A 17,230-nucleotide genomic window follows, 5' to 3' on the forward strand; every position below is an offset into this window, starting at 1 on the left:
CAGTACCAGACATAACTGATCAGCAAACCCCTTCAACATTCTGCCAGGTATGTTGTCTGGTCCAGCAGCCTTCTAGAATTAACCTTCTTAAGCTGAAGTCTCACATCCTCGGAGTTTAAGGTGAGTACTATCTCCTCTTTGTCAGTGTTTGTTTTAGAAGGTGCTGTGGTGTTTTTCTCCTCAAATCTGCCAAAGAAGGAGTTCAGTTCATTCAGGAATTCCAAGCTGTCATCACATTGGGGTGTTTTGGTCTTATAGTCCATGAGCTGCTGTATCCCCTGCCATAGGCTTCTCGTGTCCCTCAAGTCTTGGAAGCGGATCTGAGTTTTCCTCTCATACTCCCTCTTTACCTCTTTGATGCCCTTTTCAGATTTGACCTGGCTGCCTTTAACCTTTCTTTGTCATTTGCCTTGAAGGCTGTGTTTCTTTCCCTCAGTATCTCAGACATTCCTGGTGAGCCAGGTCTTCTGATTAGCTCTTATAGTGATGGCTTTCATGGTGGTTACATCCTCCATGCATTTATTTATGTAGGCAAGAACTGATTCGGTATAGGTGCCTATATCTAACTGGAGGTTGTGCTATCTGCTTCTTTGAAGACCTCACAGCAGGTGGTATTGAAACAATCCTGAAGGCAATCCATGGAACCCTCCTGCCAGACTCTGATATATTTAGTTGTTTTTTTCTCTGATCAAAGCCGTCTTATAGGTAGACAGAAGCAGGATGGCAGTGTGATCAGAGCTGCCTATGTTGAGGTGCTTCAAAGCTTTAAAGGCTCCTTTAATACTGCTGTAAGCTTTGTATAAGGTAATCTCCCCTCTGGTGGGGAAATCCACATACTGAAAAATGGGGTAGCACCTCCTTAAGCTCAGCTCTGTTGAAATTGTCCACTATCACATGTGCAAATTCTGTGTTTCTGCTTTGTAGCTCACAGATAATATTATGGTGTTTACTTTGAGCTTCAGTGATGTTAGTATTGGGGGGGGGTGTACACTGCTGTGACATACTAATTTCCCTTAGTACATAGAAAGGTCTGCATTTTAGTGTCAGTATTTCCACATCTTTGGAACAGTATGATTGAACCAGCTTACGTGTCTTTGCACCATCTGTTATTAACATAGATGCACCAACACTTTTAGCTTTACCACTCTGTGCATTACATCTATCTGCTCTAAAGAGAGTTAGCCCATCTAGGTTCACAGCATTGTCAATAATGTTACTATGCAGCAAAGTTTCAGAGAAAATGAACAAACAAGTGTCCCTCACTTTATGTTTTGTGTGCTCCATTCTCTGATAGTTCATCTTGTTATCCAGTGAGCAATTTCAATTAAAGGCATAATTAAATGGAATTTGACTTGTAGTAGTGAGGATGCATCTGGGGAGCCAAGAAGGGAAAATATGCCAATTTTTGAAGAAATTTATGAAAAGATCTGACATGAAGATGCAAATTCAGTAGTAGGAATTTGGAGTGAATTTATGTATTATTCCCCAGATACAAAAACTGTCCTAGGCTAGACAGAACGTATATTTCACAAGAACACATGCATTTAATTGAAAGTTTTGATACGCACCCAAAAATTATTTCAGATCACGTGCCGACAATAACTAAAATAATAATGCAGGGCAAAATGAGACACTGACGCTTTCCCACCTACCTGTTGAAATGACAGGAATTTAAGGAATGGGTAGTGGAAATTATTTGGGAGTTATTACAGAAGATAGAAATTTCTTTTGAAAATATAGCTAGGGAGTGGGATACAATTAAAGTGGAGTTTAAAAACAGGGTGGAAATAAAAGAAAGAGATATGGTGAAGAAGCAACAAGAATTATTTTGAGGGACTGACAAAGGTTAAAGTATTGCAGAATAGGGGGAATCTCACAGAAGAACAGGAGCAATTGCAGAATGCTAAATAGAAATTATGGAATTACCTTGATAATATGCATGAGTTTAGAAAGACTGCTGTTAAGCAACTGTTTTTTGCTAATATCTCCCGAGCACAAAAACTTTTAGCACAATGACTCAGGCAACAGAAAGTAGAAAGGATTGTTGCCGAACTTAGGGAACTTATAACAAGGAAGATAACAAGAGATTTTGTAGCACTACTAGAAATATTTCAGAAATTTCATGAAAATCTGTACAAAGCAGAGAAAAGTGGAAATCAAGAAGAGGTACAAATGGAAATGTTTATGGAGGAATTAAATATGCCAAGATTAGAGGTAGATGAGGCTCAATTACTAACAGGATACGAGAACATGAGATAAAATGGTGATGTATAAACAATATACATGAAAGTCCCCAGAAACAGATGGCATTCCTGTAGAAGTTTGGAAGCTAGGAGTAGAAAAAAACTGAAAAATCTGGAAAGTTTTGTTTAACAGTGTTTTAAGAGAAGGAGAAGCACCAACATCCTGGAAGAAAGACGTGTTAGCTGTAATACCTAAAGAGGGTAAAGATCCATCAGATCCAGCTTCATATAGACCGATTTCAAATGGTCTATAGTAGCTAAAAGAATGGCAAAGGTGATGCCAAAATTGATAGATATGGATGAGTGTGGTTTTGTGGAGGGAAAGCAATCATCTGACATTAACATAACAATGCTGATCCAGAGGGAAGCAGAATGTAAGAAAATACCACAGTTGTTGGTGGGTCTTGATGCACAGAAAGCATTCAACTGACAAAAGTTATAAGGTTGATTTGGAGGATATATGAGAGATCGGAGAAAAAATTAAAGTGGGGGATCCTCTCTGATAATTTCTGTTTGAGCAGAGGAACCAAGCAGGGGGTGTCCTCTTTCCCCTTTTGTTATTTTCATTATATTTAGAACCACTGGCTGCGGTGGTGGTGCTGCGGTAGCATTGTCGCCTCACAGTTAGACGTTGCCCATTCAATTCTCAGTTAGAGCATCTTCTGTGTAGCGACATGTGTGAATGGGTGTTCCTTCGTTGAAGGTTGTGCGTTAGGCCTGGCAAGCCAGTACATAAAACTCTACTGCCAATCATTAGCGGACCGGAGTTCCGCTGTGGCGACCCCTAACCGGGAAAAGCCGAAAGACACAATTTAGAACCACTGGCAAAGAAAATAAGGAATAGAAATTCAAGGACATAATTGGTATGGCAGTCAAGAAAAGCTGGCTTTATTTACAGATATTACTTTATACCTGATAAAATCAGAAAAGGATATTTCAGTGTTGTTGAACATTTTGAGAGTTTCAAGTCTTTTTGGGATACAAAATTAATGAAGCTAAAACATAGGCAATAGCTGTAAAATAAGTACCCACACAGGAATTGGTTCAGCAATATCCATATTTATGAAGACATGATAAAAAGAAGTACCTAGAAACATGGATTAAAAATGATTCTGTTGGGGCAGCTAAGGATATGTGGGAAGAGACTAAACAAAAGACAATACAAAAACTGAGAAACTGGAAGCTCTGTTTTATGGATATGGATAGCAAGACACAAGAGGTTAAAATGTTTTAGTCCCTTTAGTTTTATACATAGATCAGGCATATTTTTATCAACCAGAAGAGAAGTTCTGGATAGCAATTAATAATGAGCTGAAGGATTTTATCTGGGAGGGAAAGATGGCAACAGCCAAGTGGGATAAGTTGATTCTTCCAACAGAACAAGTGGTTTGGGATTACCTGATTTGAAATAGTATTTCAGAGCTACACCATTAAGGCTCCTATACATTTCACAAGCAGAATACTATAATTCAAAGTGGAAAGGGATGATGATGATGAAATGGGGGAAGCTCAAGAAACAAGGAGAAACTGAGGTTTTGGATGCAGATCCATAATGTAAACAATAGCCATGCAAAATATATTCATAAAGTAGCAGAAAGTATTCTAAGAACAAAGCCAACAAAGGAATGCAGAAAGGAGATTCTGCCGATAGGGATGATTGCAATTAAGGATACAGACAATAAGCAAGAGTGGATGGAATTTATTGGAGATAACTGGCAGAGGAACCATGGTACTGGCAGCAAATAATTAGACAGGGAAAGGTTAACAGAATGGGAAGAGGCCAATAATTTATTTGGACTGAAGACTAGAGAGTGCCTTCCTTATCAAGGCTTGATATCCATGTGTAGGCAAAGAAAGGAAATAGGGGAATCCTAAGCAAAAGACCAGCACTGGTAGAATTTTAAGGAGAATCTAGAACAGAAGCTGCTGTTAAAAAGGGATAATTAATACAGCATAAAAAATATTGCATGATAACTATAAGAATCAATCAGAGGAGGTTAGAAATGATTGTGAAGACAGACTGGATAACCAATGAGGGAATATATGTATGTCTCCCAAATAGAAGACTTAGGATCTTTGCTTGGAAGTGTTTACTTATGTATTTTTATATCCCAAGTCGACTGCAAAGAATTCTTCATCAGGTATAAGGCAAATGTTGGAGGTGTGATGGGGAAGAAAGAGGCAACTGAGAACACATTTTTGGGTGTGTAATGAGTTGGCAGACTTTAAAGATTTCATGCAGACTACTCTATTAGAAATACTGGGAGAGCAAATTGGTGTAACTAAGGAAATTATTTTTTGAGCCCAGACATAGTCAGGCCTTGCTGAGTATAATTACTAGAAAATGGAAATACGATTCTAAACCAACTGTACTGGAAGTAGTGAATGTAGTAACTGACATAAAACAACTGGAATTGGGATCTTTAGAATAGGGTAGTCACAAATTACATAGAAAAAATGGGAATTGTGGGAACAATATATGCACAGTTAATGTTCTGGAGGAGGAATGAGGTCTAAAAGGTAGCATGATATGAATGAGTTATGTAACGTTTGACTGACAATAACTGGATAGAATACAAGTGATGTATAATGTTTGCAACTAAAAATATGTCAATACGGTTTGTTTTCATTTACAAAAATATATGATTGCCTATGTCATAAGTGATAATTTAATAAAGAAGTTTCAAGTTTAAAAAAAAAAAAAGGAATCGAAGATTACTCCAGTCATTCATATGCATGACGGAGGTCCAACCACTGATCCCGGTAACTACAGGCCCATAAGTCTTACCAGCCTCAAATGCAAGACCATGGAAAGAATCATTAATGATGTGATAAATGAGGATGCAGGTAGCCTGCAAGCTCTGGACCCATCACAGTTTGGCTTTGTTAAAGGAAGGTCATGCCTATTAAATCTTGTGGACTTTTTTGAGAGGGTCACCAAAGCATTGGATCAAAGTAAGACTGTGCACAAAGCTTACCTCAACCTAGGCAAAGCTTTTGATGTAATACTCCACTCAGACATTATAGACAAACTCACTAATTTAAGTATAAATCCTTTTTTCACTCACTGGATAGCCAACGGTTTCAATGATAGGACCCATGAGGTCAAAACAGGTGAAGGTACCTCCACTAAGAGGCCAGTAACGAGACGAGTCCCCCCCCCCCCAAGGTTCAATGCTGGGCCTGCTCCTTTTTGGCATCTGTTTCTCTGAAATGGAAGCAAATGTTGAAGATTTATGGCTGACTAAGTTTGCAGATGTTATCTTTGACTCCTCCTGCGGACATTAGAATTCTTCAAGAAGATCTATCTCTGACTAATAAATGGTGCCAAAGCTATGGTCTTAAACTCAATGCTAAGAAATGCATAATTGTACCCTTTGGGAAGACAACCATCCTAGCTAATTGCCATGTTGATAATAACCCCCTAAGAGTCAACTCAGTGGTCAGGGATCTGGGTAGCACATAGACAGTAGCCTTACCTTCAACCACCACGTGGCCATAGTGGTGAGGAAATCCTTTTATGTTGCACCACTTCTAAGTAAAGGCATGTCATCTAGGTCCAAAGAGGTCATTATCCCACTGTACTCCACCTTTATCAGACCAATCATACAGTATGCTGCTCCCTTCGGTATGTATCTAACCAGGCATATGCAGCAACTAGAGCAACCTCTTTACAAAAAGAATACAAGGTGTAATGAACCTGCCTTATGCAGAGCACCTTAAAGCCCTTTCCCTCTACTCAGTATCCTACACATTGCTGAGGGATGATCCATGGCTTTTGAGGCATCTGCAAACCCCACACTTACGAATCTGCTGCATATTCCTAAGTCAAACAGTACGAAAATACAAGGTCTAGGGACCTGAATTTTGTCCGTGACTTGAACAGATCATGTTGGACAGACAAGAGAGATGCGTGTCCCAGAAACTGTCCGTCCATCCATGTGAAGCTCAGTTCATCTATTAACCAGTTTAAGTGCAACCTAAGACAAGTGGGTGGAGAATAGGAAATTTACACCAGGCCTGGCACCCATATCTCTTATGGACAGAATTAACTTATAAATGCCTGGCCCTTGACATCTTATTTGGTTACAGGACATCATTAGGCTTAGAAAGCCCCCCTGGTTTGTTCACCTAGTAACAATCCATGAATCTATTCCACCAAAAACTGCTATTATGGAGCTTAAGAACATTTTTGGGAGAAATAATCAGCATTTAGCAGGGAATATTTCTTATAGATGGGGACCAGAATTTGACCGGCAACAGTGAGGATCTATCTGCGACCAGAATTTGACCTGCAACAGTGAGGATCTATCTGGGGTACCTTGACGGGAAAATATAACAAAAAGAGGGTAGACTTCTGTGGAACTTTATGAAAGTATATGGTATGGAAGATGTGAATTCAGCAGTAGGAACTGGGAAAGAATTTATACATTATTCCCCAAGGCACAATAACCGGAGCACACTAGACAGAAGTTGCATTTTACAGGGACATGTGGATTTAACTGAAAGCTTTGACATATCCAATAACTAGCTCAGATCTTGAAATAATAAAAACGAACATAAAACTGTACGGTAATGAAGTAAAAATGAGACACCTACCTGTTAAAAAGTAAGGAATTTTAACAGGTAATTCTGGAAAACAAAGTACATGATTTATGGAGGCCACTGGAGAAATAAACTTCTTCATGAGGAAATGATTTGGCAGTTTAGAGCAGATGCATCAAATCCACCAGGTCTCAATGATACCATTTCTATTTCCAGTAAACTTAAGGTATGCGCTTTTATAATTTAAACATTAACAATCGAACAGGTTCAACACTTTAATGTATAAATTTATTGTTTAGTTGTGTAACTTTAAGAGTCATCTATATTTCAAGGGGGCATGGATGGAATATTATTAAAATGAATGACTGTGTTTGTTACCTGTGGTTCTGATAAACTCCTGCACGCACAGGGGATGAAAGCGCTTAACCAGCAAGGTGAACAGTTTTTACATTTTATGTTTCTGAATTAAAGATTTGGTTGGTTACTTCACTGAGCTGTGATACAGTAGTTTCTATTGGTTCATCGTGCAAGTCTACAACCGATTGGGACTACATGATTGCCTGGTTTGTTTTGGATTTTTGATACATCGCGAATGAAAGAGTGGTTATTTTATCATTTTATGGCATGCTGTTCAACAGACAGATAACTGGAGATAGAGGAGGAGTTTAACCTTAAGGTTTGGAGTCTATTAAGGAGTTTTGAGTTGGATAATGTAGCAAAGGTCTTAGAAAGATCAAGGAACATGACAGAGACCAGATTTCCAGCATTCCTATGCATGTTGACACTCTGTAAGTTGACAGTAGTACAGACACTTAGGAAGGCTGAAGTGGTGGTACTGGTGGGGGCAGAAACCATGTTCGGTTGGAAAGGGAAGATGAGTATGGTAGTAAACAGTTGCTGTTGAATAAATTTTTTTAGAGTTTTAGATAGACATAATAGCATGGTTGTGGGATGACAGATGAAGTCAGTTGATTTACTTTGTTTGTCGACTGGCAATATATAGGATTTCTTTCAGAGTGCTGGAACATAGCTTTTTTGATGGCCCATTTAATTAAGGTGGACACTGGGAAGACAAGTGGTTCTGCTGCTATTTTGATGTATTCCTTGGGGAGGTTGTCTGGGGCAAGTGTGGTTGGTTTTAATTTAAGGAGTTTTTTGATGTAAGAAGTTGGTGTAGGTTGAATGGATATTTTATTATGGTCATCATTACTGCTATGCCTAAGTGGGGTGGTGGGGTTAAAGTCACTCAGTAGAGAAGCTACTGTTGTAATGAAAAAAGAGTCTGCTATTCTCTCTGATTTATTACTTGGTGAATGGGGCTGCTGTGTAGTGCAGCCAGGATGGCTGACCTTGTTTCCTGAGGATAAAAATATTTTAAGGTTAGTTTGGTTAGTATTTTGCAGGTTGGTATACAAGTGTTTCTTATCAGCCTTAATCATGTTTTTGACGTGATTCCAGAGTGCTGTTCATATGCACAGAGGTTAATAGAGTTGTTATTGTTTACAAGTAATCCAGGCTTTTTTTCTTTCTTTCAATGGCTGTGTTTTTATAGTTAGCCAAGGAGCTGGTCAACTTTTACTTGTTTGTGCCTGACTAAGCAAATCTGTTGAATTTATTCAAAAATATGGTATTAAACAATGTTATAGCCTCATCCAGTTTTGTTTTTTTTAGGATTAGCCAGTTGACTACTTTTAATGTGGCAATATAGGTATCTACATCAACCTTGGCTAAGTTACCAGAGAGGCTGTAGGAATGATTTTTGGGGCTACTGTTATTTCCTCCTATGGCAAAAGTAGGAAGGTGATCACTCAAGTTACAAGGAAGTGAACCAGCTGAAGTTATTTTAGTTGGGGTGTTAGCATCCAGTTTCATGTTCTTTGTCTACTGATACTTTGTTATAACTAGTTGGAATATTTATTAGTTGACTGAAGCTGTATAGGTTGATGCTGTTGGTGGAGGGATCTTTTTTTATAATTAGCCAATCGATACTGAAATCATCTAGGAATTAATTTTTCCTGGGGGACATTGCTACACATCAATTATAGTTCTTCGGCAGTCACTGTTCTTAGCTGGGGGATGTAAACAGCTATTATGGTGAGATTTATTTATTTATGTTTATTGATTTTAACTGTGGACATGAGAATTTCAGTGTTAACAGTTGGAGGATTAGTTGCATGTACTGACAAGTTAACTGTTTGCTTGTATAGTATTGCAATGCCACCTGCCTTTTTCTTTTATTCTGTCTAGCTTGAGGATAGTAAAGCCTGGAGGAACAATTTCATCATCAATGTATTTCAGGCTTCAGCCTCGTTTCTATGGCTGATGTCTGGTAGGTGTGGTGCAATTCAAGCATGTACTTCTGTTAGTGAGGTGCAGATGCTTCTGCGGTTCAGACTGAAGAGTAATAGCCCCCTTAGTCTGTTTTAGAGTAGGATAGTGCGCTCGTTTTAGGTTGGGATGAATATCCCCTGACAGAGTTAACTTTAACAAACTGTCTTTGTAGGAAGTCATCTTATTTTTATTTTTGGTTGAGAGGTGAGCTTATAGTTCTAAGTACTAAGTGCAAGGTGAAGGAGTTTGTACTTGGAGGAGTAGATGGGATATGGTGAAAAGATTTTCATTTATTTTTAAGTGATTTTCATAAGTGTGGTGTTCATTAGCTGTGGAAGACAAAAGGGAAGATTTCTGTGTTAGTTAGTGAATGGAAGATACATGGGCAAGGAGAGCTAGAAGGGAGGTAATTAATAAACTTTGATGCACTATTCTGGTAGGAGTGGATTACAGTGCAGTATAGGGGTCCAGGAAAGTAGAGGTGATAGTAGGTAAAATGAGATGGGTTGGGTTTTATTTATTTATTTAACATTTGTTTACCGGGAAAGTCCGATTTGGAACAAAGCCAATTTTCAGCAGACGCCTGGGGAGAAATGCTCCAGATGCATGTCTTTGTACATGGGAGGAAAGCTGAGCACCCAGAGGAAGCCCACATGAATGCAGGGAGGACATGCAGACTCAGCACAGAATGCACCTCAGCCAAGAATCAAACCAGAGAACCTCTTGCTGTGAAGCGACAATGCTACCGCTGCACTACTGCGCTGTCCTGCGGTTTAAGTAATAACATTCACAATAAAGGATTATAAAATGAGTTTGGTGATGTAAAGAGGCTAGTGTCAGTTGATACCAAGTATGGAAGGTGGGAGCAGAGTCGTTAGAAGGATATATCCATCTCTTGATATGGCTGGATCATCCTGTTCATAATATATTAATCATTATCTGTATTTTCTTTCAGGTTGAAGACTGTATACTTCTTTAAACTCTATGTTACTTTGCAATGTAAACATGTACTTACATGCAGAAACAATACTTGCTGGAACTTTTCTCATTAGGCACACACTAAAAATGGATTTTGCACAGCTTCTTCTTTCCACAGAAAAATCAAATCAATCAGCCTGTACTTTGGTGACCAAAATGCGTGTGTCAGGCACTCCTTAATACAGAAAATGTTGTTCATTGTTTTAAGGAATATCAGTGCTTTTAAGTTATAAAAGTGACAGACTATCCATTCACACATACAGGTGAAAAGGGCAATCTGAACAGAATGCAAGCAGTAGATTAACTGGGTAAAACCTTTAATTCAGACAGTAACCATATCTGTTACTTTAGGAGAACTTTGTCTTTCTTCGACCACCTCCTCTGCAAAGGCAAGAAAAGTAGACCATCAACTACACTCTGCAAACAGGTGACTATGTATACACTTAAAAGATTTAGAGTGAGGTTTCTGCATTTTTACTGTACACATTATCTTACATAATATTTGGGAGGTATAAATAAGGCATGAAGTTACTGTATCCTGTGGTTTACAGACCTTGCAAAAAAAGGTAAACAAAGTAGGTCACCTAATGGTGTACAGTCAGGACCATCAGTCTGCACTGCCATTGATCACTGTATGGGAATGGACTTAAATCACTGATAGGGATGGCAGGTGGAACAGAATATGAAACGGTCTGTACTTGGCTCTCCCATAGCATAAGGGGGGTAGGGTTTGGGGAAACCAGATGCCTAGGAAACCACTGTTAGAGGAGCCTTGTAGGACATTCCAGGTTAACAATTAACTGTTAACAGTTAGGAAACGCAGCCGGAACATTGAGGATTATGGTAACCAGCTCCACACTCTCAAATCCTCTTGGGATTGCTTGCTGCTCTGGTCTAACCACAAGTCACTGAAATGTCTTCTTCAAGAGATGTCAAGGGACTCACCCAAAGGGTCAAAGAAGAGGGCTGGCATCTTGAGCTGGATGAGTTTGACAACTGGTGGTACAATGGAAGCTGTAAGTCGATTGGGAGGATAAAGCATAAAAAATGTAACACACACATCTGTGTGTGTGTGTGTGCGTGTGTGTGTGTGTGTGTGTGTGTGTGTGTGTGTGTGTGCATTACACACACACACACAGATACACATGCACACGTATACATAATCTAAGCTGGAGTTAGTAAACTGTTTATTTTATGTAGCAAATCTCAATGTGTATTATACAGATAAACTTTAAGCTTCAAAAAAGATGTAATAAACTAGTTTAAAACATATAATCCAAGAACACTGATGGACCCAAGGAAGGCAAGACTCTCCAGATTAAAAACGTAGTTTATTGTAGGTCATAAGCGCTTTTGCAGCTACTGCTGCTTCATCAGATAACAAAGACATTGAACCAGAACTGGCTTTTAAGTAGAAAAATGAAACAGCGTTAAATCATGACCACAAAATTTAAAGAAATACAGCTAAAATATAGGTTATTTAAACAACACATAAAAACATGTACATATAAATGCAACATGAAAACTGTATAAAAATATATACAAAACTTCCTATGAGCAAGTAAAAATACTGCTTTAGCCAACAAGAATCAAACATATATCATTTCAGATGCATAGGCAAATACTCTCATCTGGCTAGTGGTCTTGACTTCAGTTTGGGTTTAATAGACACAAATTCATTCAGCCAATGCCCCAAATCTCCCCTCAGCCTGATAATCCACTTAGCTTACATCTGTTCTGTTTGATTTCTTATATCTCCATCCCTTATAGTCTCATACCCTCTACCAATAACAAGAAATTTGAATGTGTGCCTACAATCAGTGGCCAGTACATGTTTTGACAAAGCACTAGTTGTGCTCCCCTTTTGTATATAATAAACATGCTCCTTTATTCTCTCTCTTAAAGCCCCATCAGTCTTTCCTATACAAAACTTGGAACGTTCCTTACAGTGGGCTAAATAAACAACATGTTCCGTACTGCAAGTAGCAAATATATGAAACTCATAATCCCTTTTTTGGTCTGGATGTGTGACTTTTGCGCTGCTATCAATGTATGAGCACATTGAATACCTACCACAGGGAATCGTAACTTTATTTTTATGCTGCACAGAATCCACGGTGGGGTAACAAAGCTGCATTTTCATTGATTTCATATTTCTAAAGAGGAATCTGGGAGTAGTGTCTATCAGCTTACTGATGTCACGGTCAGCTGTTAAAATTCCCCAGTGTCTCTTAGCATTCATACAGGAAGAAACATAAAAAAAATTATATAGGGGAACCCTAAGTTTATAATCTTTTTTTCTAAGCTTCATTGCCTGATGTGTCTTTCTAGAAAAGTAAGGTTTAGCTGTACTAGATCTAAGAGACTGAACCTCACCTATGTTCCTTAAAATATTGTGTGTATCATAACCTCTGTCAACCAGTTCCATGTGTAAAATATTAAGTTGGTTGTCAAAATCACTGTCCCAGACATTAAGCCTAGAAGCTCTAAATATTTGATTCCTAACAACATTCTGAAAAATGTGTAGGGGGGTGCATACTATCTCTAGCTAATAAATGATTAACATGACAAGATTTCCTATATAATCTAGTGAACAAACCCCATCACCATCCAGCTCTACAGTTGTTGTTGTGTCTTTTGGCTTTTCCCGGTTAGGGGTCGCCACAGCAGAACTCCGGTCCGCTAATGATTGGCAGTAGATTTTTACATGCCGAGTTGCCAGCCCTGACGCACAACCTTCAACAATGATACGCCCATTCACGCATGTCTCCACACAGAAGACGATCTAGCTGACAATTGAACAGGACAACATCTTATTGTGAGGCGACAACGCTACCGCAGCACCACCACTGCAGTGACATCCAAAAAAAATCTATTTTACTTGAGGACACATTAGAAGTAAATCTTAAATGTTGTGGTATTGTTAATATATTCATCAAATTCCCTAAGTTCATCTTCTGTTCCATTCCACAGAAGGAACAAATCATCCACGAACCTTCTATAAAATACTACTTGTTGTTTATAGGTCCATTGAAAATATATTTATCCTCCCATACTGCCATAACGGAATTGGCGTAGCTAATAGCACAAGATGTGCCCATAGCTACGCAAGTACGCTGCCAGAAAATTCTTTCAATAGACAAGAACACATTCTTCTCTAATACACACTGTATTAGAACCTTGATAAGCATATTCTCTGACTCGTGAATGCAACCTCAAAAAATCTTGTATCATACCCAAACCCAGGTCATTGGGTATGACTGTAAATAAAGAAGTCACATCCAAGGTGATCAACAGCAAATTGTTCCAAATAGGTGTATAAATGACTCAGAAAATGCTGTGCATCTTTCAAAACGTGGTATAACACTAAGCAATGGTGTCAGGGAATTTTCTAAATAAATTTATATGGGCTCGGTACACCAGTTGTGTCCTGCAACAATAGGATGCATAGGTGGATTTGTTCTATTCTTATGCAACTTGGGTAAATTATAATTCCTGTGCATTCTGTTTGTGTATTCAGGATATTTATAAGTTAAAGGAATCGACAGTTTCTCAAATACATTAATAAGGGAATTCACATCAGGTACAAATGTACTATGTTTTTTAAGATAATTTAATTATAATTTAACTAAAGAAGAGCATTCAGCTCTGAAGCAGCTTCAGAATAACCGTGACATAATTATCAGGCCTGCATATCAGGGTGGGCCGATAGTAGTTTTAGATTTTGTCTGGTACAATGAGGCTATGAACAATTTACTTAATGACGATATATTTTATTTCGTTATTAGTAAAAGCAAGGTTAAACAGATGGAAACTAATATTCGATGCACACTGAATAAGTTATATCAGCAGGAATTACTGCAGAAGGAGCTACTTGATTATTTTTTGGTAAAAGATTCTTTACTTCCTATCATACAAGCGTTACCCAAGTTGCATAAGAATAGAACAAATCCACCTATGCGCCCTATTGTTGGGTTGAATTAATTTGTGCCCATTAAACCAAACTGAAGTCAAGACCACTAGCCAGATGACAGTACTTGCCTTTGCATCTGCAATTATACATGTTTGATTTCTTGTTAGTTAAAGCAATATTTTTATTTGCTCATAGGAAGTTTTATATATATATTTTTATACAGCTTTTATGTTGCATTTATATGTACATTTTTTTTGTGTTGTTTAAATAACCTATATTTTAGCTGAATTTCTTTAAATTGTGTGGTCATGTGATTTAACACGGATTCACTTTTCTACTTAAAAGCCAGTTCTGGTTCAATGTCTTTGTTATCTGATGAGGCAGCAGTAGCTGCGAAAGCGCATATGACCTACAATAAACTACGTTTTTAACATGGAGAGTCTTGCCTTCCTTGGTCCATCAGTGTTCTTGGATTATTTGCTTTTATTTTTGTTGGACTCTGTTGCTCTGGGAAGTTGGTGGTAGTTTTTCTTTAGCTTAAAACATGTAAGCATGCATGATATGAAAAGCAGTCACATTATAATAAAACAAAACAAATCTGGATTATCAAGTTGTCACTTACCTCTGAGCCATGAAGAACAGCACGTAATGCAGCTTCTCTGCAAAGTGCAGAAAGGTCAGCACCAACAAAACCTGGAGTCATTTCAGCCAGATGAACTATATCAACATCTTTGGAAAGAGGCATATTACAAGTCAGCGCCTCTAGAATAGCCTTGCGCTGCTTCAGAGTTGGTGCCCCAATAACAACCTAGATTGAACGTAAACCACAACAGTGCATTGTAACAGGTAATTTATTTGTTACAACAGTTCAGTGCTAAATAACCATTATATATGTTTCCATGGAACCTATAGTAGCATACTGCAAAGCTGACCCAAATAAACTTTGTGTAGTTTGCCGAAATAGTAAAGAAAAAAAGTCTGTTAATTTGTTAACCAGGCAAATAAAATTATCCTAAAATAACCTGTTCAGTCATATCCCTTGCAAACTTAAGAAACAGAGAACACAAAACTGCAAAACAACACTGTTATGAGAATTATACCTTCTGTTTGCAATACTTTATTTCATTTATCAAGTCTGATTATGCATGAATAAAAGTGCCTAACAGAAAAATAATGCAATAACTTTACACATACAAAAAATACAGTAACAATAACAAGACCACTGATAAAGGAGGATGGTAATTGCTGTGAAACATCAGTCATCAACAAAAATATTGTTTACATCAGTTATAGGAAGCACTCACCATAACATTCATCTTTGAGACTGTGTCCTTCTTTTAGGACTTGTACCACAACTATACCAGGAGGATTGTCCCTGATCTCTCTGGTCCAACACAGTTCCCTCGAGTGATTTTGCTGGTACATTCCTCAAGGAAGTTTTTTTCATTTGCCTATGGCTAACACTAGACAAAAAGCAAGGGGCCACAGCAAAAACACCATGGGAAGAGGAGCAAGGGCCTATCCTGCAACCAGATAGTTATGCAATGGAGCCAGTATTATGGAAACTACTTGTCTGCATCTTAATTCACATAACTGTTGCATCTTAATTCAAGACTCTGGCTGAAAGGTAGCAGAAACAAATGTCCCAAGCAACTTAACAAGTAGCACAGTCTATTTTCAGGAAAATCTCCATGGGGATTGGTAGATGCTGGATAGCTGTAGTTTCTGGTTGCTTGAGAGTTACTATTAAAAATAGGCCTGAATAATACTGTACCCTATACTACTTGCTTGGTTTGACATGTTCTTAGGTCGGGGAGAGTGATAATTTATTCCTATCTTCCTTTTTAAAACTCTAAAAACATAAGGTATGTTTCTGTGGGGGGGGGGGGGGGGGGGCAGAAAGTGCAACATATGAAAATTTTACTGTGTTTCTTCGATATTTTTTTACTGGTTGCTTGAGTTCCTGTTCCAGTTAACTGGGAGTTTACTGTATTAAAAATGGAGAGCTAAAGCAAGTTCACGACCCAAAAACGACATCTAACTTAAAGTGCTTATTAAACAAAAGAAAAGATTAACACGCAAAAGCAGCACAAATTCATTAACTGGGAATTGGCAGGAAGAACAGTGTTTGTTATAGAGGTTGTCCTGGTAATCAGGGCTTCTTGCCTCTAAGGATCTGGCCTGCTATATTTATTGTGGAAAAAAATAAGCAGCCAACTAACCAATTAAACAAAAAGAAAAAACTGTTTTCTGCAAAAAAAAAAAGGACCTTTTCAAAGAAAAGCCTATCCTCGTGGTATATCAAAGTAAATACCTATGGATGAGAAAAGAAAAATTGGTAAAATGAACACTCTGGTGCAGGCTGTACTTTGTAGAGAATCTGTTTAATGGGAGTATCAGTTGATTTGTGCAGAATGAGAGGCTGAAGTTCCAAAGTTATGTTTTGTCAGATTGTCGGTTAAAATGGATAACACACTGCAACAAATGTAAATTAAAATGTAGCTTTCTGAAGTGTTTACTAAACAGATTACAGTGAATGAAACTCTTTGTGTTTTTGCAGTAAAGATATTTTACTTTACTAAACTTTTTTTGTGCAGCATCTTTGCATTCTCACTAAATAGTAAATTTAAGTAGTCAAGGGATAAATCATTTTGGCGGCATCTCCAAGAACAATGACACATATATGTAAATAGTAATATACTGTACACATCTTTTCTTAAGTTGGTTTAACTGATGGTATGTAATACTCTCTCAGCACACATCATTTCTTAAGTTGGTTTGACTGAAAGTATGCTTGTTTCAACATCAGAAACATTCACAAGAGCAAACACTTTGGTGGCAACTTCCAATCAATGAAAACATATTTAAGCAATAAAGCTCCTCCCCATCATTTTTCTTAAACTGAAGGTATGCTTGCTACCCTTACTTAATTGGGTTTCTACTGCCACTTTTAAAAGTGTTTTATCGTTATTTTAATATACATTTGTAGTTTTGCAGTGTTTTCCTTTTTGTGTACTTTAAGTTTAGTCTGTGTGTGTGTGTGTGTGCGTGTGTGCACATGCTCACTGAGCATGCATGCATTAACTCCTAGGTTACAGAGATTGAATTTCTGCCGACTGTTGATATGGAAACAGATGCTTTTTCTTCAAGTTTTATGCTTTCTGTTCATTCCTATAAGGCTTCATTCCCTCTTGCTGGGCTTTATTCTCTCACCTTTATC

The 17,230-nt window shown here is 38.0% G+C and overlaps 1 protein-coding gene across 2 annotated transcripts in view; it reads right to left on the minus strand.

Annotated features, from left to right (window-relative positions):
• Window positions 1-17,230, minus strand: part of SPATA5L1 (spermatogenesis associated 5 like 1) — a 259,837-nt gene that overhangs the window by 185,091 nt on the left and 57,516 nt on the right. For both annotated transcript variants that reach the window (XM_044077627.1, XM_044077626.1), the window contains exon 3: window positions 14,633-14,818. In XM_044077627.1, the coding sequence (XP_043933562.1) occupies window positions 14,633-14,818 (186 nt within the window). The remainder of the gene's footprint in view (window positions 1-14,632; window positions 14,819-17,230) is intronic.

Source organism: Protopterus annectens, chromosome 7.part0, assembly GCF_019279795.1.
Source record: "Protopterus annectens isolate FY-2018-M chromosome 7.part0, PAN1.0, whole genome shotgun sequence".
Taxonomy (NCBI): Eukaryota; Metazoa; Chordata; order Ceratodontiformes; family Protopteridae; genus Protopterus; species Protopterus annectens.